Source organism: Camponotus vicinus, unplaced genomic scaffold, assembly GCF_025532165.1.
Source record: "Camponotus vicinus isolate PSW18456_S1 unplaced genomic scaffold, iyCamVici1.0 SCAF_1, whole genome shotgun sequence".
Classification (NCBI taxonomy): Eukaryota; Metazoa; Arthropoda; class Insecta; order Hymenoptera; family Formicidae; genus Camponotus; species Camponotus vicinus.
This window is the reverse complement of record NW_028141945.1, coordinates 1,082,823-1,107,129: the sequence shown is the minus strand read 5'-3', so window position 1 is coordinate 1,107,129 and position 24,307 is coordinate 1,082,823. Positions and strand designations below refer to the sequence as shown.

Sequence of the window (24,307 nt, the reverse complement as noted above, 5' to 3'; positions counted from 1 at the left end):
CTTTATTTTTACTGTCCTTTCAGATAGAGTCTTTACAACGGCTATGCCTAGAAGAGCGAGATAATGCCTCTTCCTAAATTTTTTAAATCGTCTTATTCTATCTTATAATCTTTTTAACGCTATTGCTAAGCTTGCATTTGAGATTTATCACGTTGAGACATTTCAGTGACGATTCTCGACATTGCTAAACAATTTGTGCGATTTTAATATGATACATCTCGAAAATATATATATGCACAGTTGCATTAGAAACCTCTTCTTTTCAATTAAAATGTCAAAAAAAGGAACCATTTCTAAAATACAAAACAAGAATTTTGTCTCTGTTTTTAAGAATCTTACAGAATACAGCTCGTAAAATCTTATATGAGATATCTTGCATATATAGCTATTGCGAGACAACTAATTTCATTTGTTTAATTCGGCACACAATTCAAATTTCTTGCATTAATATTTTGCTATATAAAATAAATACAATAAGAGCGAGAGAAAGATTTATAAAAGCGTGAGCGAGAAATATTTATTTTCTATATCGTCAAAAAAGTTATGGAAGAACTTGGAATAAATTTAAGTATTCCCGAGTTATAATCTTTTAGATAAATTGTTTTTTCCACAAGACTTATTTATTCTTCGTATTTGTTATATTAATTATATTATTCACGAAGAACATAATTCTTTTTGACACATTTAAAGAATATATTATCGCTTGCGCTTTTTTTCTTCAATTACTCGTGTATATGTGTATATACTCTTGTATTCAATTAGATGTTCCAATGTTCATTTTTTCTCATACAGATAGAAAGTATTTTTAATAAGCAACGTCTTGAGATGAGATAAAACTCTCGAAGAAAATATTTCAAAGAGTTTCGTGTTGCCATTTAAGGCGTGTGCTTCATTATCAACAGTAGAAATAAATAATGATCCGTCAGCTGTGCGAATTAATTTAAGCGAAAGTAGATGGATTTTATTATTTCAAAGATATGGGAGTATATAAGTGCTTAGCAACAGCATCTATTTTCGTTTTCGAGAAATATATCGCAAAATTTGATACATAAATTTATGAAAAATTTATTTTTAAGATTTTTCATGACTAGCAATGTATTTTTACATAATTTATAGATGACATCTAACACGAATTAAAGTTATCGTATAAATCTGTTAATTTAAAAAAATTCACATACTATTAGAAAACATTTTAAATAGCTAAAATTAAAATTGTACATAATATTTTAATACAATTAAAAAAAGAGCAAACATCGTAATATATATAAAATTTATTTATATGTGAATGTATATATAATATACAGGGTTTAGCAAAAGTGTAGAAACCCCTTAATATTTCGAAAAATACGCATTTTAAAAAAAAATGTTTCATACAAAAGTTATAGGGTTTTATGTGGCGCATTACACAGTAACATTATTATGACCTCGAATAGCGTTGTCAAGGTTATGTGAAGGTCACCTCCAACTTTTTAAATGGGACACCCTATATGCTTTTGCATATTCTTGTAGCTTATCTCGAGAGCTTTCCAAAACACTATAATTAAGTTAGTTTTCATTAAGTACTTTCCGAGTTATGAGGCTTCAAATCATTTCTTAATTTTACATAAACCATAAAATATCTTGTAAAATATTCATTTTTCGATTATCTTACCTTAATACTTTTATGTACAAAATAATGAGAGGAATCAATTAGTGTAAAGAAAACACACAGTTGTTTTTAAGAAAAAATATGTAATTGTTAATTGCAAATTACATATTTTTTCTTAAAAACAACTATGTTTTTTCTTTACACCAATTGATTCCTCTCATTATTTTGTACATAAAAGTATTAAGGTAAGATAATCGAAAAATGAATATTTTACAAGATATTTTATGGTTTATGTAAAATTAAGAAATGATTTGAAGCCTCATAACTCGGAAAGTACTTAATGAAAATTAACTTAATTATAGTGTTTTGGAAAGCTCTCGAGATAAGCTACAAGAATATGCAAAAGCATATAGGGTGTCCCATTTAAAAAGTTGGAGGTGATCTTCACATAACCTTGACAACGCAATTCGAGGTCATAATAATGTTGCTGTGTAATGCGCCACATAAAACCCTATAACTTTTGTATGAAACATTTTTTTTTAAAATGCGTATTTTTCGAAATATTAAGGGGTTTCCACACTTTTGCTAAACCCTGTATATTCCTGAGAACAAATAATTTAAGTGGCGAATAAAAAATAAAAAAAGAAAATACAAAATCTCTAAAGAAAAAATTAATAAAAAATCTATAGTTTTAAATAGAAAATTATAGTAAATAAAATATCACTTCTCATATATACATATATAAATCGTCTCATATCAGAAATATGCAAAACATTTCTTAATTATAAATTAAAAATATAATTATATTTACACGTATTAAAGTCTAAAAGAGAGAACATTTCACTTATAAAAATGACGTGAAATTTTACTTATAATAATTGATTTCATTAAAAAAGTTTCACTTCTAATGAATGATTAGTTTAACGCTTTCTTTCTTCGGTCTAAAAGCATATTTTCCTACTGTCCTTAGTGTCAGTGGAAAGTAATCTCTTCTTATACAAAAAGATTATACAAGAAGATTATATTCCGCTAATACATAACGTTAAAAAAAAACAGCATCGATTCCATATTTCTCGTTTAAAGCAGAGATACTATTGCCATTTCTTGAATATTTCAATGAGTCTTTCGATAATGTATTTTTATACTAGTCTTCTAGCTTCGTACTTAAAAATTTCTTAATTCTACAATTATATTATGCTGGTGCAAAAGGATTGTCACATTATCGAAATTGAAAACAAAATCAAAGTTCAAAAATTATCACATGTTATCACTCGCTTATCGTTTTAATACATATTTTTTCATATCAAAAAAAATTTTCAATTATTTTCGTTTTAACAAACTGCTAAAAAATTAAAGTTGAGAAGAATTTTAAAATTTTTAACTTTATTTAACATAAAATTTGAAAGAAAAACAAAACTTTTGTAAACCTTTTGCATCAACTTAATATTTTTCATACATTTTTCATTAATTCAAATAAAAGCCCAGGTGCTGGTATTTTCCGTACAAATGTATAGAAAGCTATATCATAATTAATTCAGTTGTCATAATTAAATTTACCAGACTGTTTCTGTATTGTCCCATCTGCATTATGCTAAACAAAAGTAATGTAATTAATTCGTCTTACAATATCGTCATTGGAACAAATTTCTTATGAAACATTGTAGATAATTTGTCCGTAGTAGCGATACGAGATTTTCTACAGAAAGCGTAAGATTGAATTAAATGTATTTTTGAAAATGCAGGAACATTGTCATTATCGTGCGTTCCATTAATTCATTTATAGTATAAAACTCCGCAATATTAAAAGAGTGATTTTTCGAATATTTGCACTCTCCTCATCTCTTTGTCGGGTTTTTTCGTGAAATATATACATAACAATAATGTCTATGACGTAGATGTAATGTAATTATTGGTTGTACACCAATGAGCTCTTGAGCAAACAATTAAACTTTAAAATATATCTTTCATTTCCATGAATTTTATTTTATCTATTCGCTAAGTGATTTTACGTCATTTATAATCCATGACTGTATCGCCAGATCTGTTACATTATAAGATGTTCAAAAGGAAATAAAATTTCTTTCAAGAAAGATTCAGTTCTAAATTGATCAAAAACTGTTGAAAAAAGTACTGTGGATTTAGGACTTTCTGTACTTTCAAACAATCATTTTGTATTCTGAAAAATCGTAAAGAAAAAGTTAGTCGTGGAAGGAAGATCAATTATACGCCTGAGCGCATCGTTTGTAGTATGAACACTCACGCGTTAATAATTAATTGTGGAGAAAGAGGCAAATGCGGGCGCGAATGACGCTAACACTCGCAGAGTGCTCCATCGTGATTAAATATTTCCATGTACATCGTCGAAAGCAGCGCGATTAGTATCCCCGTCGGTGCCATAATTAATTTCCGTAATCAATTTTGTCGCACGACGAAAACTATCGCTCTCTGTCGACACTCTCTTCACGTATGTTCAATCTCAGAGCGTGGAATTCGCGATTATAATATGTTGATGAGAGCGCAGTGAGATCAAGCTTTCTTATGCGAATCGCGACGTGACAAAGGTAATACCCTGATTCGAGAATATGATTCGCAATTAATGTTTTACCGCGATTCTAGATCCTGAATGAGATCTGGTAGGCTCCTGAAATACGCATATTCGAAATAATGCCGTCGACCGTGTCGATGATGCTGGCCTAATCCGACCGTCGCGACGCGCGAAAATCTCCCTCGTGCCAGCGAGGGTGCAGCGTCGTCCCACGGATGTAGAGATACAGACGACGGATATTGTGCCCGAAACTGTTGGAACAGAGTTGGTTGCCGGCTTGCCGCCACGCTGTACTAACTGGCGTCGTCCGGAGATCCGTAATCCTCCGTTTGCGTGGCGGCATCTTTGGCTGGAAATATCGTCATGGATGTTTAATACAAATTAATCGGGGATGCAGGATAAAAAGGAAACTGACTTGACTCGCAAATAAGTCACTTATGCAGTCTATTCTATGCAGTTCTATTAAAATACTTGTAAAATTTTGGCACAATGTCTTTTAATTAAAAATGAGAAATAATCTATATCATTTTCCTAATCACAAATAGATTACACAAATAGATAAGCACAAATAGATAATATTTTTAATATTTAATGATGTTTTAAATAATAATAATTTAATAATATATTCTAATTACATATATATCTAATAATAATAATAATAATAATAATGCCAAAATAATTTTAATTTTACTTAAGTATATTTTAAAAATGTTTTTAGCTCTGACATAGAAAAAAAATCTTGATTTTTTTATTAAAAAAAATTAATATTATAATTAAAATATAGTTATAATTAATATAAAATTATATAAAAATGATGAGCAGGAGGGCACACTGTGATATCTAGCGATAAAACCATAAAAAGAAATAATATTTAAAAAATTATAAAAAATATATTTTTACTTGCTTTCTCAATGCAATATAATAATTTTTCGGTATATTTTTTATTAAATATTTAAGACACTCATCTGTTGAAATGTTTTTTAATCAATAATGTTTTAATCAATATTAAACAATATTTTGTAATTGTTACTTTTGTAATTGTTACTCTCTAACAAAGTTTATTAGAATCTAAAAAATAAAAAAATAAAAAAAGATGTATTGATTATTTTTTTTATTTTTGCAAATTTTATTCGCAAAATTTTTAAAATTTTTTTAAGTTCGGCTTACAGCTCAAGAATTATTAATGCATACGCACATATTTGCATGAAAAATTGATCAAAGAGTCTATCATTAAATTTTAATGCGATGGGGATAGATCTCATATAATATAGAATAACATGGGTAGCACAACCAATAACATGAATAATATAACAAAGGCATATATATTTATGTGAGGCGCACCTCACGTGGATGCTGCGTCGCCATGTGCCATGTGTCCGGTCTCCCAAGGGAGTGGTGGCGGTGTATTCGCTAGTGATAACGAAGAACAACGCGCCATTGAGCATCGTTCCATTGAGCAACGCTCCAAACCTGAAAAGAAAAGTACATGAAAAAAAATTTTCACGTTATCATTAACGATCACATCCATTAATAACCATTAATTATTTCCGCGCAATATGAAATTCATTGCGCTGAACAATAGATTTGGAACAATATATATAGCTAGGAATTAATTTGCTTTTCTATTTGGCTTCCATACATTTTGTATAGCCCGATAATTAAATATCGCAATATATTTCCCAATGTGGTTTTGTTATATTTTCGCGATATGTGTGTGTATATGTGTGTGGTTTCGCAAAAATATTTCGGGACAAAATTTTATTAAGAATACAATATTTATTTCTCTCTCTATATATATATATTTATACTCTAATTAAAAGATGAAATTTCTTAGGAATTTTAAAACGATTCGTTTTATATATCATTCTCTTTCTTTTTCTCAACTGAAAATTGAAGATATATCTCTCGCGATATTTAAAATTATGAAACGTGCAACCATGATAAAGATTTAATTGAATAAATTTATTAAAACTTCTTATTTTTATTTTTATTCTGAAATTTTTTAATATAATTCTTTGTCTATAAGATTCCTGGCATTCCTTTCTTTTAGCCAATCTATTTAATTTTAAACGATTCAAAGAGAGGGAGAGAGAGTGTATAAGAAAATATACGGGAACATTACTACATTAATTGTAGTGATAAAAAAGGATTGATAGTTTATGTGTTTCGTATGTATATATCAAAATATGAAAAATGTTGCAACATATTCAATTGTAGCGGCCTGATGTGATAGATGCACTTTCAAGCATAATTATGATACAATTCGCATCTACGTGTGTGTGATGACATTGATTATTACTAGCGATCGTATTAAATTTCCATTTATGGATGTCACATAAAGCACGAGAATGTAGTTAATTTTGATAATGGATGCTGTCAAAAGGCTGATTTCCCTTGGTTTAATTAGTGCAAAATACTGATTACGTTAATCCCGTCGCTGCTGGTGTGAAATCATCAATGTGAGGGCAAACGGATTGATTTTGTTATAATTAATATAATAGATAGACAAATTCATACACACAGTTGAGATATATTATTTTTTAATTTAGATAACATTTCTATTTTTTTGTTAGAAAAAATTATATATATGTATGAGAATAAATCGTAAACTTATTTTAAAATTCTGATTGTGCAAAGGCATTTCTAAATTCCAATATACATTTCTACTGCTCAAATACCGTCTCTCTTGAGCCCGTTCTGCATATCAATATATGCGAAATTTAACGTAGAGAAATGTTCTCGATTGACTTTGCTTTTAATGCGGTGTGACATCCATTTAGCATACCTGATAGGTCGACACCGGCAATGCTGCAAACATCTAAGCCACCGGTGCTGGTCGCGCAGCAATGCTGCTTCGTACCTAACGGCTTAGATCTGCACAGAATCTGCATATTAAAAAGAAAATTAAAATTTTTCAAAATATCAATAACGGTAACGTTGCATCGATGGTAGAGGAATACTGTCAACTTGCAAACGATAAATCAATTCAAATAGGGTCAGATTTTATAAGCTTTATTGATTACCTGTGCGATGAAGTCAAGATTATTTCCCGTGAGAATGGGGTAATAAATAATCACGACATTATCTCGAGGCTTTCCTGGTAATCGAATACATTACCACAATGTATTCATACGCTTGTTTATCATATAAATGTAAAGTAGTTTTAATTGCATATCGGTACGCTTTCATAAACTTTGTGCGCAATGTGATGCTCCGAAACAGAATACATAGCATGCAACGTCGGTCCTCAAGGAATACAGTTTGTCAGATATACATTTGTCTATTTGAACAGTTGCTATGAAGTAAAGAGTATATGATACTGCCAACTGAGAAATAAAATGTCAATCATTTAGCTAATATCTATCAAACAGCAAAATACATTATTAAAATTACATCAAGTATTTTACTCAATTTAAACAATTGCTCCATTATATTTTATTCAATTATTACGAAATATAATATCTTTTTGTAAATTTTACTTACATCAAAATTTCTTCTACAAGCAAAAATGTTTTTACAATTAACAATAAAATTTATAATAATTATTGGAAAATATTTGGACACTTTATTATGTCCGATTGGTTATGCTAGTTGATTAATTCATATTTATTTACAGGAATTTATGTACGTTATCAAATGAGTTATCAAATAAGTTGCATTTTATTCCATTATTCCAAATATAAAAAGTATAAAAAATAAAATAAGTATAAATATTTCATGACATTCATGATTCGTTTTAGAGTACATTCCGTGTACATGTGAAATCATCTTATATAAATTTCATGGGCAATATCTAAGCCAATAAAAACCAAGATTGAAGCTCAATATCCGGCATATGATCTCCCCAGGATACTTACGCTGTTAAGAGCGTATTCGTATTCATGCAAAGTGATTTCCATAAGCTAGTTGATCTATTGGTTTGCTAAAAAATGTTAATACATATATAATATATTATCACCTATTATCAGAAAAATTTAGTATATGTGTAACTTTGAATTTTTAATTCATTTTATAATGTACATTCTTTGGTATCATTTTTATTGTGATAGATTCTTTGGAGAATTTAAATGGATTTTCTTTTAACTAAAAAATTTCGAAGCGTAAAATTTTATTTTTTGTATTTTTTTAAATTCCATATATTTTAAATATATTTATGACAAAGCCTACAATGCTGAATTTGAAGAAAGATGTAACGTACGAAAAATTAATTAGTGTTTCCAAAATTGAAGCTCAAATATATTCGAGTTTAATTGCCACCTCGCAATTGCGCAATTTCAATATCCGCCAATGGTTTCCATTTTTCACCAAAACAGCAGGCAAACTACATCGTGATACATCAGAAGTGGCAGCGTTTATCTCGTACAGACTCAGATTCGTTTATCGGCTATCAATCGAATGACGGCGCGAGTCAGTTGTAAAGGAATACTAAAAAACTCTGTACCCGTACACTTTGCTCGCATATAGCTTCATATCCAGCGAATATGGGAGAGAGGATACCGCGATGCACTTCACGCTGCGATTAAAGATTTACTGCATGCCGACGAGCTTTTCGGAATTCATGGCCTGTAAAGTCGAAGCGCCAAGATCTATGTGGCCGGACCGAGCTGCGCGACGTACGGTCTTTTTCCCTCATTCCTGCTGAATCCGAAAAGAGAATTCAGCGAAGAAGAAGGGACAAGCCGACCGCGATGTTGGATCCGTCGGATGCGTTGCGTAACGCGTTTTGCACCGGATAAATCTTGTTTCCGCGACAGGTACCGTGTTTTCCGGTGGAGCAAGAGGGATCATGTTAAGTCGTTCGTCTTCATTCGTTCGTCGGCGACAAGAATCGCCATCCTCTTCGAGAAATTTACTGATTCTATAGCAATGCTGGGCGTACGATTGATTTTGCGGAATAAAGGGAGTGGAGCATAAAATCAGAAGTGAGAAGACGCGCAACCGTGATGTAACGGAAAGATAAAACGAATGGAGGAAAAGGAAATAGTAAACAAAAGGAAATACCGCGTTCGCCTTGCGAACCTGTCGAACTATTTTATTCTTAAATCGTATAAATTCCTGTTTTTTGTACACAGTAGAATATATTGTTCTGTTTGCGACTTTTTACATTAATATATATCAAATTTGTTTGGATTATAAAATACAGAATATAAGAGAAGAAATTCTATATTTTCACGAATATAATTTTTATTAATCTTTTTATTGATCTCTTTCACAAGAGAAAGATAACTAGAGATTTTACTATGTAAAAAAATTTGAATTGTTGTAATTCGTAATTTATTTTATGAAGTAGAAGGTGTGATAGTATCAGAAAGAAAAAAATTGTTTCTCATTTGCCAAGTGCATCGGACTGGCCTTTAATGAATGTTTGAAAACATGCGCCCGCTTTTAACGAGATTTACGAACGTTCACACGTGTAAAATAGTGTTTGCTACTATAATAGTCTACCATATAATTCACAAAAACCAGACGAACTAGCTTTTTGGGACAAGCACAAAAAAGGAGAAATAAATTCGATTATTCTGAAATTGAATAAAAAATATAAAACTTATCTTCATCCTCTATATATTAAAAAGTAAATTTTGAAACTTAATTTTAAAACTCACTTTAATTTCAAATTTTGTCTCTTTCAAAATAGACAATTATGTTAGATTAGGTTATTAGGTTAACTTATTTTTCTATTGTGATTTGTATGCTTTTTTTCTAAATGTACTTATTATTAAAATAAGTGTCATAGTATCACTATAAATAATAATTGATTTAAAATGTATGTATGTATGTATGTATAAGCGTTTATGCTTACCTTAGTGTAAAGAAGCTCCCGCGAAATTCGGCGGAAATGATTGTTGAGCAGCCAGTAGAGGAAAGGATTCCAAAAGCTGTTGGAGAGAGCTAGCCACGTGGCCAAGAAGTCGAGAAACGGCGGTGGCTTGCTTCCGGTGCAGGCTACAACGACTTCCTGAATTGTCCATGGTGTGACCATAACGATGAAACCTAAACTCATTGCAGCCATTGTTCGCGAGGCCGAGGTCGACAATCGTCTCTCGTGGGCGACAAGCTGAAATATGTAAGACGTCTCGTTCGTAGTACGTTCATCTCATTTAGATGGAAGTTTAGATACAGTTTTTCTCGATAAACCTGCTATACGATAAAGGAGAGAATAAACAGCTACCCGTTCTTTATTTGTACTGAATACCCAGACAATACAAATGTCTACAATAAAAGTAAAGAAGCTTCTAAAATATGTTCCAAGATTTCGAGACATTCTTTAGATATCTTCCAGATTCCGTTTGAAGTTTACATTGCGAGAGCAGAAGTTTTCTTATTTCATTTTTAGAACAGATATAATAACATTTAATATAATAAATTTTGATTTATGTTATAATAACGATGATTTAGGTTTTATTTTAGAATATCTCAAAGTTGAATGAGACGAAGAAATCTATTTTTAATGAGATAGCGACGTCTCATTCTTCATTAAATATCCTTCTAAAAGACGATGGAACTCATCTTCTTAATAACTCTTTCGGCTAATAAATTTTAAAATAGAAAGTCGTGAACGTTGGCTTGATTACCCTCGACTTTCAGACTTTGATCCTTATGTTTAATTACAATGATTATACCGCGAGCGAAATTTGAATGAAAGATTAAACAGGACTATTTTCTGTTCATATTAAGCTTTGAACGTCGCAGAAAATGAGAAAATAAAACTTTCAAATCTTTATTTTCTAACATAAAAATGTTAGGAAGTTTAATATCGTTATGGCTTTGCAAATAACCTTATTAAAGTTCAAAGTCCATTCCATAAATAAGCTTTAAGTATGCGTCTTTTACGGTCACTGTCGACGTCCTAAATCTATAACGACCTGTTCTTCGATATTCGCCGGTGCAATCGTTCGGAAAAGTAACGGCCGCACATTATCGATATTTTCTTAAAAGCCCGCTGACACTAGTCTCAAAAACTTTCGCGAAATTTTTCAGATTATTCAAATAGAAAAGTCCAATTAAGTGATAACATTTATTCAAAAACTTTGCGTTAATTAATGCCGCTTTAATGCGAGATAAAAGTATCGTTTTAATCATTGATTCATTTTTCTATTTATAATAAGGTAAATATAACACTTGTGTAGAGAGGGAAAAATTAAAGAGGTATTGAAGAATAGAAGCAACACTTACAATTGAAAATGATAACGAAGCCGGATTAACGGAAAAAAAGCGTGATTTTTTTCGCCAGACGCTATGAATACTTCATACATATCATAGTCTCAGAATTATAATCTCGAAGACAGATATAATGTCAAAAAAGATCCGGACGAATGGCTCTTAACGCGAAGAAGGCTTTTGCCGACGCGTCTCAAGCTTGACTCGTCTTTTAGGCCGGCTTGACACGGTTACGAAAGTCGCTAAGCGTTAAGCTCGTCAGCATCAAAGCCTCTCGTCGTGCGGCAGTAAAGGGATTACGAATCTACTCGTTTAGCTGGATCCGTCCATTTCCACTTCCTTCCTTCGCTTTTATCTTGTCTTCTTCCTTTCATTTAGCTCTCTTTCGCATCAGCTTCTATACGGCATTATATATTGGCTCTCGTCACAAGTTTCGGGATTACGTTAATACCTACATAAATATGATTCAGATCGGTAATAATATGATTCCCCCAACGTCCGGCAAAACCGATTAGAAGAATACAGTAATTGAGATGTTTTCATACTGAACGAATAGTCCTATGACATCTATATATATTCGATCGTTTAAAAATTATATAAGTAGTAAGTAATATTAGACATATTCATTACACATATGTATTTTAAATTATTAAATATGCAGATTGCTTTTGTTTAATATAGAAAAATATTATAAGAATTATGTAATATTCAAAGTAACTAGAAAAATTTTTTATTCATTAACAGTATGCTTGCTTTCTCCATCTAAAAAGGTTGAATGAATTAGATAAGAGAAGCGCAAGATATACAGGATTTCGGGGGAAAGACGGGGGTGAAGGAGACAGAATCCAAACGGAAATGCCGTCCGAGCTATTAGCATATCATACTGAAGGAAAAACAAAGTGTGAAATAAATTATTCGATCGAAGTATTAGCATTCCGGTTCGATTTATCGTCCCAACTTTAGTGAGTAGGAGATCCTGATGCTCTCTTTAACCTATCTTGCCTGTGTGTCGAAACTATTCTTGCTGAGTTTATAGTTTGTTAAACTTTCGTTGTACTATACATAATCGTTGTACTGTTATAACGAAGTAGGATAGATAGTTTTTTCTTCATGATATAAAAATTTCTTCGAAATATCAAAAAGCTTCGATAAAATATCCTTCCCAAAAGATATCCTTTAATATGAAAAATTCAATGTCATAATGCATGGATTTTCAAAAATGCATTTTATTAAAAATTTTATTTTTGATCTTGTACTTAAACGGGCTATTTTATCTATTTTCGAGCCTATAACTACGAAACAATACACACATTTCAGAAATCTTAATAGCAATATTACATAGCGTATTTCGGATCACTTTCTCATTTCATCGTGGTAAAGTTACTTTATAAGTGATCTGTATATCGATGTTACGCGATTTTAAATTTATGAATTTCTAGAGACATTGAAATTATCTATTATCGTTGCATAGCAATTTTGGAAAAAAATTGAAAAGTGTTTTGAATTTCATATAAAGAGAGCAAGATCCGTCAAAAGGAATAAATCAACAATGTGCTTACTGCAACATAATTTATAAGATTACCGAAAATTATTATACATTGCAACAATTTCGTAACGCAAATATGATATAAAAAGGATGATAAAATAATTGAGTATATATATGATAATTTTTTATTTTTTTTAAATTAGTATGCTATAAAGTATAAAATATATTAATTTATGAACAATAAAATATGGTTTAGTCTTTTTTTATAACCTTTGAGAGAAATAAGAAGTATTATATTTTTTGTAATGTATATAGATGTCAATTTGCATATTGTCGTAAATGTACAGAAAAAAAATATATATGTAAGAGTAATAAAGATTTACAGCTTTAGATGAATAATTACAAAGTAAGCAAACTCTTAACATGGTTCATGATTCTACGAGTAATCGTATTAACACAGAAGATGGCGAAGCATAGCATGCAGCGTAAAATTTACATATCTCTCCATGTGCCATACGCAGAATGTGCACATTTACAACAATGCGGACATTGTTTCTGTCGTAATTATGCAAGGTGTTACACCATTTCAAAGCAGTTCACGTGATATGCGGATGCACATTAAAGAGATTATCTGTGAAAATGATTATATATAGAAATATTCGCGCAATTACCTGAAAGAGTCATTTCTGAAAAAATTATTCTTAAAAAATTATACAATTGCACTACACATATTTGGCAAAAAAGGCTAAAAACCAATAAATTGACAAAATGTGTTGCTTAAGAAAAATCCACTCAATTCAAATCAATAATCCATTTTAATATAAATATTATTCAATAAAACCTTGAATGAATAATACTTATATGGAAAAACTTTAATTACGTTGATATTATACTTGCAAATCTTACAATTATAATCTAATTATCGGATGTATCATTTAGTTACATGTAGTTGGTGCAATATAGGATGTTCGATCGTTTCATCGGGAATAGAACCACAGAAATAATTACGGTCGGTAATTAAATTCACGTTAATGATGATCGTATGTTTAATGAGAGTAACATTCAATCTCCTCTTCAATGTGAACCCCTACAACAGGTTATATCATTAGTATATGAGCGTTTAATCTTTCACAATTCAATAGCAAACAGCTTATGATTGTATACAGCTACGATGATTTTTAACTCATTTTTTCATTTCTTTTCTTTTCTATTGTTTATTATATTTAAAATTTCAATTATATGTGCGAAGAAGTATGTCTTTTCGGCAAAAACATCTGTTTTGATGAAATATAATTTCAGTGATAATAAGAAGCGAAAACTTAGTTATAAAAGTTTCATTGATCAAAGATGTTTCACTGATTATTCATGCTACACGTGCTTATAATTTAGCAATAAGAATGTAACATTTGAAAAAATGTATTCGTAAGTGTATTTTCTACTACATGTACTAATTGGCAGAAATATTGTTTTTAAAATTTTTTACAAATGACTTGCTTCTCTATCGAGTTTTTTCTATCATTATGGATTATTTTCTGATTTCGGAAAAGACCATTTTCATTGAAATTTCCCGCAAATTTCCGGATAAATATTCGTGCTCGGCGAGGCTTATGAGATATTCTCGCGTAAATTGCGCTTAAATTACAAGTAAACGACGAGGATGGTGATGTGAAGAGTAGGTGGAACTAATAAAGGACTAAAGAGTCAGGCGTTTGTGTTCTTTTTTCTTGTTCCATTGTGATGGAAGTAAACCGATGGCGGTTCGTATGCGTCTACTCTTATCACTCTTACTATCTAGGTCTATAAGTGATTATACATGAATTTACTGTCAAGAATTGCCCTCTCTTCATCTCTCTTTTTCTCTCTCCCTCTCTCTCTCTCTCTCTCTCTCTCTCTCTCTCTCTCTCTCTCTCTTTCTCTTTTACTGAATGTGCGAGGAAAAATAAATATAATTTTATAAACGCCGTTCTAAAAGACATCATAGCTGTTGGTTACGGCGCACGCCACATCTCGGAAAAGAGATTTTAAGTAAAAAATGCTTTTCCACCAACGCGAAACCGACATCTCTGACGCAAGAAGGATTATAACATCTTCGATAGATGTAATCTTCTTGCAAAAATCTATCTTTTTTGTGCTATAAAAATATATACTATAACATGTGCTATAATACGTAAGAGAAACTTTTTCGATATTTTCCACTTGCCAGTAAAACTAAAAATCGCATTATTGTTTTATTATTGTTTTATCTGTTTGAAATGCTTTGCTCCTAGGAATATTTTATATATTCAGTGATTTTTTGAATGAAGTTGTACATATTAATATCACTTTTATGTATGATTTAAATTAATTAATAGTTTTAGTTGAGCGCTTTTGAGAACAAGTTTGACTTTCGTTTCGAGAACGCACTCGAAAACGTGTTTCGAGAAACATGCAGCACGTATAATTAAATTACATGCAGTTATAAATTGTACTGCATAAAACAATTATTTTCTTTTTTTATATTAAAATGTGCTTTCGGGTACCGCACCGATATAATATCTATTCACAGATAAGTTATTTCCCAACGGAAATCTCTTAAGTGATTCTTTTACCTATATTACAGGATAAAACAATTATGGGATATATTATGTTATATTATGGGATAAAACAATTACCTATATAGCTTATAAGAATATACTTTATAAAAATAAAATATCTATCAAAAATCGGAAAGTGCGAAAAATGTGATTAAAAGATATTTTTAATAACAAAAAGTTATATTAAATATCTACAGTTCTAAGAATGATTGATTAAAAAACATTTTAATGAATTAACTGTTAAAAGAATTGAAAAAATATTATTAATTGTTTATTAATAAAATGTAATTATTTATTAATTTCAATACATTTTTACATTTTTCTTTTTAGAAAATAAATTTTCTAACTATTCTAACTTTGAAATATGATGGTGTGTGTGTGTGTATATATATGTGTATGTATATATATATAACATGTATTTTATCTAACAATAAGATATATAATACCAAATACAAGTATGGAAGTAAGACGGATATTAATAAAAATGAAGCGTTAATGAACAGAGTCGAATAAGAGTAGATGAAGAAAGAAGGCAGATGATAGAGAAGGAATCACCCTCAAGATAATCCTTGATGCGAAAATCCGCGAATTCAGTACGAAGTCTCGAACTTATTTGATTTCTCATTTGATTCGTTCCACCTCGTTATTCCTTGATAAATAGGAACAGCATAAAATGAAAAATGAACAAAATAGGATGAAGAAATTGAAGGCAGCTTTAGAATCTTTTGACTATTCGGTGACCATATATGTATATATGTGTATGTGATATCTCCGCGAATTTCAAATGATCTGTTAGATTCGATATCATGATCTGGATCCAACATCGCATTTTAATTTCTCGTGTACTTTTTCATTTAAATCTTAATTACTGATAATTGTGATTAAAGTTTTAACTATTAAAGCAGTACATAAGCATTAAATTTTCAGCTGTATAAGAAAGTTTTTCTCATATACAAATCATATTAAAATCATATTGATTCCCAAATTATGATCAGAATCTCCGAATTAATCAGTATTATTATGTATTCTAGTATTGTATTAGAAATTATTTTTTGTTTTTAGTTTATCGTCGTGGACATAGTCATATTACTTTAACAGTACAGTAATTTACAATTGTGTACGTTTTTATTATAACAAAGTAGCCGTAGAAACTATCGAACGCTCCTTTTGATATATGATCGGTAACTTTGCACTCAGCCATAGTGCTTCGCGATGATTCAATTGCAATAAATAATTGTTACTCCTGCTATAATACTTAAAAGAATTCTAAGCAAAATTAAGTAACAGTATTTTTATATATGGATATATATTAATCAGAATATATATAATCCTGTGCGCAATTAAAATCCTTTTAAATTCAGTGACTTATATATAGATTATAAGAAAATGAGATGTTTCCTGGATTTTTTGTTTTTCTGTATTTTTTGAAAATCTTATTTGTAGAGAAGTTTCACAGCAAACGTATTGAACGGTAGATTAGTTTGTTTTCTTAATAATATTTTCTTATAATTTTCTTAATAAAATTTTCGTTTTTGGTTTTAATTTATAGTACTTATTTAATCGAAATTCTTCTTTTATCGTACCAATCATTCCAAGGAAACCAATAGCGGTTGGAAAATTGAACACTATCCAATAATATCTAAGATATAAAAATATAAGAACCTCAAGTATAAGAAAATTGTAGAGGCGCAAGAAGCTACCAGGGAATATTATCACCGCACGAATAATATGAAAAATATTCGGCGAATACCAAATATTCAATAATATCAAATATTCAATAATTTTATTATAATATACAAAGAACACACTGAGTAATATACAATAAATAGTTTTATCATTTCAAAAAGAGAGAGAGAGAGAGAGACAGAGAGAGAAAGAAAGAGAGAGAGAGAGAATTGATTTTTTTTAAATATTTGAATATTTATGTCAAATGTTAAAAAAATTCATGCGACATCGCTTATTTTTAGAAATGAATTTACTTAAACAATACAATGAGATTATTATTAACTTAGAATTATTTGTTAAATTTAATTATTTGATAAATTTAAATATAATGGCTTACATTTTTGCTTTTTTCAAATAAAAGAGGGTGCTTTTCTTTCCTTTCTTTTGTGTAGAATTTCTCACACATGGCGGAGGATCTTTAGAAGACATTACCGCATCCATTGACCTATATAAGGATCATGGACCATAAAAAAAGAAGACAGAATGATATAGGCACGACCGGATGGCAAGTTACTTATAAATAAGCCAGCCCCAACGTTTTCCATTAATGCTAGTGTCTATTGGCGATGAAAGTTTTTTCTTGATAAACGCAAAGCAGATTGCTAATTTTTTTTGTATGTAATCTCCATTGGTTCATCGACCAGAGACAGGAAACAAATTATGTGAAATAAAGCGGCGCGACCTGACGATGCCGCGATATAAAGTGCTTGGTTCTGAAAAGTTTGAAAACCGCTAAAAAGTTGTTGCCATAAGAGAAGTGGGTCGCAATGACGTTTTGCGCCAAATAAAAAAGAATGGGTATGGGGCGAGTTCTATTTCATCTTAATGAAGATTTATTCACGTTGGTGGTGTAAAATAGCATGAGTTTATTTTTTTTTAAATTATATAAAAAAGATTTATAAAATTTTAGCATAAATTTTTATGAGCATCTTCTATTTTAAAATATTAGAACATTTTTTAATTTAAAATTTCAAATTTGAAATTAATATAATTATTTAATTACTAATTTAAATATTTCTTTATATATATAAATCAGACATTATATTATGTCAAGTTAATGGAAACATTGTAAGAAAAAGAGTTACATTAAATATATAAGAAATAACAACATGTGTGTGTGCACAGATGTGCAGAATAAAATTTAAATTTAAATTTCATTAAGGTTTGTTGACTTTACACAAATATGCACATGCGTATTTCTCGTTTAAACAGCACATAGAAGAGATTAATTGAGCGAAGCTATAATTGAAGTCAATATACCACTCAATTTAAATATAAAACATTGTTAATTTTGCTATTTTATGAAGCGGCGGATTTTTTTCAACGTTATTGTAAGTGGTGTGTGTGTGTCAACAAATCTAAAAATATTATGAAAAAAGGAAAAGCAGTATGTTTGCGCTGTTTGATATACAATATGCGTCGTGTGAAAGATGTGTCTGGTGTAATTTCTCTTTACCCTTTAAACTTCTTTCCACTTTTATAATATAAATTTTCAGCACATACATTATACAATAGACATGATGTTTTCATGTCGCCCAAAGTCGAATAAATCACATTATCTAAGAGTTTTTAAAGTATTTGTTAAAAATAGTTCATAATAATTTGTTCGAAAGGCGTAAACATATTTGTCGTGTCTTGTAAACATTACTAGAGCATTCAAGTAATTAAGATGGGACTGATTCATTATTATCAAAACTCATTCGATCAACGAATATTCATTATTATGAAAACTCGTTAAAATCAACGGATATTAACCATGATATAAAGCACGAAGAGCCGAGAAGAGATTTCCCGACTGTTCGAGACGTCTGTCGTTGGAGATTTCTCTCACCCCCGCCCTTCTATAATTCGTTCTGTCTTCGCGTGCACTTAACCCATTTTGTCTCGAGATTCTGCCTACCCGGAAAATACGATCCGGCGAAGAAGAGCTTAACGATCCGCGGACTCTCGACCGATTAAGGACCGTTTTGCAATGGAGTGCGGAAACGGACACGCGTTTTAATGCGCTCGCGAAGAATCGGAGCGAATGAGACACACGCCGCGATCTTTCCTTCTCGTGATTTTCCTTTTTGGATACTTTTGCCTTTGGCAATTTTTGCTTGAATCCTACCGTTTCTAATTAATTATGACGTGTCGCAGGCTAGGAATTTATCGGCGTGCTACTAATGCGCCATTATTTCGCGCGAGCGAGAGGAGTCGCTTAGGAGAGAGAGATGCGCGATAAAAATCTCTTGGCGATGGCATAGCAGAAATAGCGAGCGACGCAATCATTACGGAGACTGTCACTTAAAGTGAGTTAATGAGATGATTTATATATATAAATGATTAAGCCGTTGCGAATATTCATGATATTTGAGGATGATATTTCAGCGCTTCGAGCATAATAGATTAGACGAAGTAATAATTCCGAATATCGGGTTTTTTTTAACTTGCGTTAAAGTGTTAAAATTTCTAAAGAGATGACATAAATTGCGCGAATATGACGTTTATAGGATGACTCAGCACTGCCGCCGCTTTTCATTTTAACTTCATAGCTTGTTTGATGAATTTAAAATCGCTTTTTCATAAAACGGATTTTCAGGAAATTACCATTTGTCGCGATGTTTTAACATTCACATAGAATTATTGTAATATAATAACAATGATACATATAAAATTTAATTGAAGAGAAAAATAAATTGTTGATTATGCATTTCTATAGAACTCGAAATCTTTAAAGTGTCGTATTAATAGTTATATTCAGTTTAATAATGCACAAATCAAATTGATTCTTGAAAGAAAAATTTACCATTGAACGCACCGTTTGTCAGGAAGAAACGGCACAAGTTTCTTTTGAAGTATTTCTACCAGGTTCTGATTGACTTAATCGACGCGCCTTTAATTTTCTTGATTTACTCAGATCTTAAGCGTTCGACTTCATGGCAGAGCTCTAGAGAATTGGTGAGGCGATTTACGGCGTTGAAACTAGAATTTAGACAGATAGAAATAGGATTATTGGACTCGAAGTTAGTTGAGTAGAAGTTCCGAAGGATTTTTATAGTCACGAGACTAGAGAATCATCTTATTTAGTGGAACTTTTGAAGAATATTTACTTTTATTTCCTTGGATTTGAAGGGACTTTGTGAAGGTGTATATGACGCGTATGCATGTATAAAAACATAAATTTATTAACGAAATATAAATATTCACTTATTATACTTATATGAAACATTATTCTTGCAAAGTTTTAATAATAAAATTCTATTCTTTGTTTTTATATAAAAGATACATTAGAGGAGATAATCCCGATACATAACAACTTTTTTAATCCTTCCTTCGTGCTCCTTGTCGATGTCACATGAAGTAAGACCACTTAATACACTACAAATACGAGTGACAGAACATAATATGAAAAAAAAGATGAAATAAGCAAGTACACCTAGTGGGAGCAAGGTCGGAACTCTCTGGCCTCGTCGCAGGATGGCTGTGGCTAATGTCAAGATAAATGCGATTTCCTGGAATGGGGAACGTGAGGCGACGCGGGGACGCAAAAAGAAAAATATTGTTTGCCGCGAAAACTGGGGCGCACATCCTGAAGGAGGACGTTAGTAGTGGTTGGATCACGGTGGCAGGGGTTGAGATAGAAGAAGCCAAAAGCTTGTCGGCTCTCATGCTGGAGTAGCTTGCCAAAATTTTCAAGGCGTAAGGTTCGTTTTTAGAGCGGAATTAAGCGGAGGAAGCTTTTAAAATAGGGTTACTTAAATCAGGTCATATAAGGATTCTCTTTCATGTCTCGAGAGAAAAGCGCAGCGAAGTCTATAATTTTCCTATTTTTCTATTTCTCGATATATTTTTACAAATGGACATTACTACTTATTTATGAATATTTTAAGAGAAAAAAAGCGCGTTGTTTTCTCTTTTTTTATTAATAATATTATTTTGCTTGCATATTCATTGTTTCTTTATAAATTGAAAGCAACTATAAAGAAACTATTTAATAAAGAACTCAAAGGGAAATATCATCTTATACGACGATTTCCTTTAAATTTCGAGCTATAACTCTGGCAGAAGAATATCCTTTAAAGTACCTTCTCTTATTTATACGAAATTGAAATTGAAAGTAGAAAGTATGAAAAGAGTTTGTTGCTACGACCTTCAAACTTTTATAACCTTTATAGGCATTGAATTCACCCTACAATAGCTATATTAAATGCAAATTTGAATAAATAAATATGCAAACAATCTGATCGTTATCATTTCGCGATGTTTGCCGCAGGGCAATTATTCTCGATATTTGCGAGCTTTTATCAAGCACTTTTAAACACGACGATTCTCTGAATTCCATTTATTATCGAAGTATCTCGACAGCCAACGTTCATGTTTGTATTCAATATATAATGTCTAGCTTTCGCAACTATTTTCCGGGATTGGCGGATCGACAATCGGGGTCAATGTTGCCGTCGCGATCGCTCAATGTCTGACGCATAGCTTTAGGCCAACGAGGACAACCTCAGAAGCTCGTTATCGTGGATGAATTCAATGCATCGTGGACGACATCGAGCGATAGCGAATTCAAGCGATGCCGGCTTAGTCGTGTTCAGACCATCCATCTTGCTTCGGACGTTTGTCCTCCTGGTAATGTCTAAGATATCGGTTCAAGGAGGCATCGATGCGGGTTTTATCGACGGAAGTTGCGCTTTCTATGATTACTGCAGATATTTACGATCATTTTTCCAATGACTAACAATACACTATAGGTCCATTACATCCATTCGCTTATTCAAGTCTTTCGATGAGGCATAAGATTAGATAAAGAATGAATCTAAAAGATTATTACGTATGTTATTGCAATACGAGAAATCGAATTTAAGAAATAAAATAGTACTTTACGGGATGCAATGTATTTGCTAGATATTATGCAATAACTCTGTAGACGAACGGTACATATTAAATGATAAGATTATTTTATAGAGGTAGATGTGATACTTTAAATTTTATATAAAAGCTATTTCTTTATAGATAAAAATTTTCTCATGTATGTCTAGATATATGTGTAAAATGATACGTATTAATAATGCTTATATTGTTTTTCTTTTTTATGAGGTATATATAAAATAAATAAGTAAATATATATATATATATATATATATATATATATATATATATATATATACAGGGTGGCCCACGTAAAGTGTTACAAATTTATATCTCGGAAACGAAGCAATTTAGAGAAAAATGTTTCAGACAAAAGTTGTATGGTTTCAAGGAGGACATAAGATGGTGTCATTGGTTTCATCTTGGATAGTCACCTGAAGGTCACGTGAAGGTCACCTCCAACTTTTTAAATGGGACCCTATATGCTTCTGCATATTCTTATAGCTCATCTCGAGAGCTTTCCAAAACACTATAATTAAGTTAGTTCTCATTAAGTACTTTCCGAGTTATGAGGCTTGAAATCATTTCTTAATTTTACATAAACCGTAAAATATCTTGTAAAATATTTATTTTTCGATTATCTTACCTTAATACTTTTATGTACAAAATAATGAGAGGAATCAATTGGTGTAAAGGAAACACATAATTGTTTCGAAAAAAAAAATATAATTTGCAATTAACAATTACATTTTTTTTTCTGCATATTCTACAAGAATATGCAGAAGCATATAGGGTGTCCCATTTAAAAAGTTGGAGGTGATCTTCACGTGACCTTCAGGTGACTATCCAAGATGAAACCAATGACACCATCTTATGTCCCCCTTGAAACCATACAACTTTTGTCTGAAACATTTTTCTCTAAATTGCTTCGTTTCTGAGATATAAATTTGTAACACTTTACGTGGGCCACCCTGTATATATATATATATATATATATATATATATATATATATATATATACACCCTCTATATACATGTACATATTTGCAGATAATAATAATATCTGCCACTGAAAATGTGTCGGTCGTATAATTAATATCTTGTGTAGAAGTATGAGATATGTAGCTCATTGTATTAAATAATTAATATTTACTAGATAGCTTAAGATATCTGATTTTCATTAATTGCATCTATACATTTTATTCGGACAAGCTATATTCCGCCCTTTAGCATTGAGAGCACTTTCATACTATCTCCCTACGATATTTTAATATCGCCTTTAGCGAAGTTTCTGTGACTCCGAAACAGCTATTTGGCGTCTTCGCTTTAAGAGATATATATACTTGCATAATTAGTTGATTTTTCTTTCTGCCAACTGTCCTCGAGTTTGTTTGTTGCGAGATACTTCCCATCTGAACATTTACATGTATGCGTGTATGTGTAGGAATGTGTATTGTTTCAACAAAATTTAACAGATTTGGAAACTAGTCTGCGAGGTATTGCCCTTTCGCAAGAATGCGCTGGAAAATCTTTCGTAAACTCTTGCATAAAGTTCCTCGGTACACTTGCTCATAAGCTTTATAATTCCATTGCATAATTCGCTGGGGAATTGCGAATTTTAAGTGAATGGCAAATTGCGTGGAAAGTTTTAAACTGCCTGCTGAAAATAATCGTAATACTCTTCCTTCAGCAACTAGCAGTCGACTTTGTATTGACACCGTTGATACGAATGCGGGTTTAATTCCAAATTTGATTTTATTCCGTTAAACTTTAATTTATACATATATGTGAGATTTCTATTTAGCAAAAGTAAAAACATTCGACAAACAAAATAGCATCGTATTAAATTCTTTTTAACAGGGCTGCGTTCGGAAACATCACCCGAGTGCCCCCGGGTATCATTTTATTCTTGTTGTTTACTGAATGTTAAACAAGGATAAAATGATACCCTGGTACACTCGGGTGATGTTTCCGAACGCAGCCCTGTAAAGCATAAAAGATAGCAAGTGATGTTTAATTTGTACTGTACCAATCTCACGATGCACGGTTGCGTAACAATCTTCATGCGTTTCCAATCGCTCGTCAATAGCCACATTGTTTCTATTTTATGTTTTACGTGACTGCTTTGTCAATTATTGCTTATTCACAAAGCGAATAAACTTGACTTACCCTCTCTATATGGCCGCCGCTAACGACTTCCGGTGTGTTAACGCAGACTACCCTTTTCAAGCGCAGTTTGTTAACGTGGAAGGCCGAGCCGTAGCAGTACATCAGCACCATCGTTGTCGGAAAATAAAAAGAGCAACACGCCAGGATCCTGAAAGAGGAGATACAATAAAGAACATTTTCCGGCTCAGAAGAGTGGTAATTAGTGCGTC

The 24,307-nt window shown here is 31.2% G+C and overlaps 1 protein-coding gene across 1 annotated transcript in view; it reads right to left on the bottom strand.

Annotated features, from left to right (window-relative positions):
• Positions 1–2,063: 2,063 nt before the first annotated feature.
• LOC145967456 (trace amine-associated receptor 9) overlaps positions 2,064–24,307 on the bottom strand; it is a 37,646-nt gene continuing 15,402 nt past the window's right edge. The window contains exons 5-9 of the mRNA XM_083092370.1: positions 24,099–24,246; positions 9,934–10,188; positions 6,919–7,018; positions 5,475–5,603; positions 2,064–4,482 (exon numbers count right to left, since the gene is read on the bottom strand). Coding sequence (XP_082948496.1) covers positions 5,476–5,603; positions 6,919–7,018; positions 9,934–10,188; positions 24,099–24,246 — 631 coding nt within the window. The 3' untranslated portion in view covers positions 2,064–4,482; position 5,475. The remainder of the gene's footprint in view (positions 4,483–5,474; positions 5,604–6,918; positions 7,019–9,933; positions 10,189–24,098; positions 24,247–24,307) is intronic.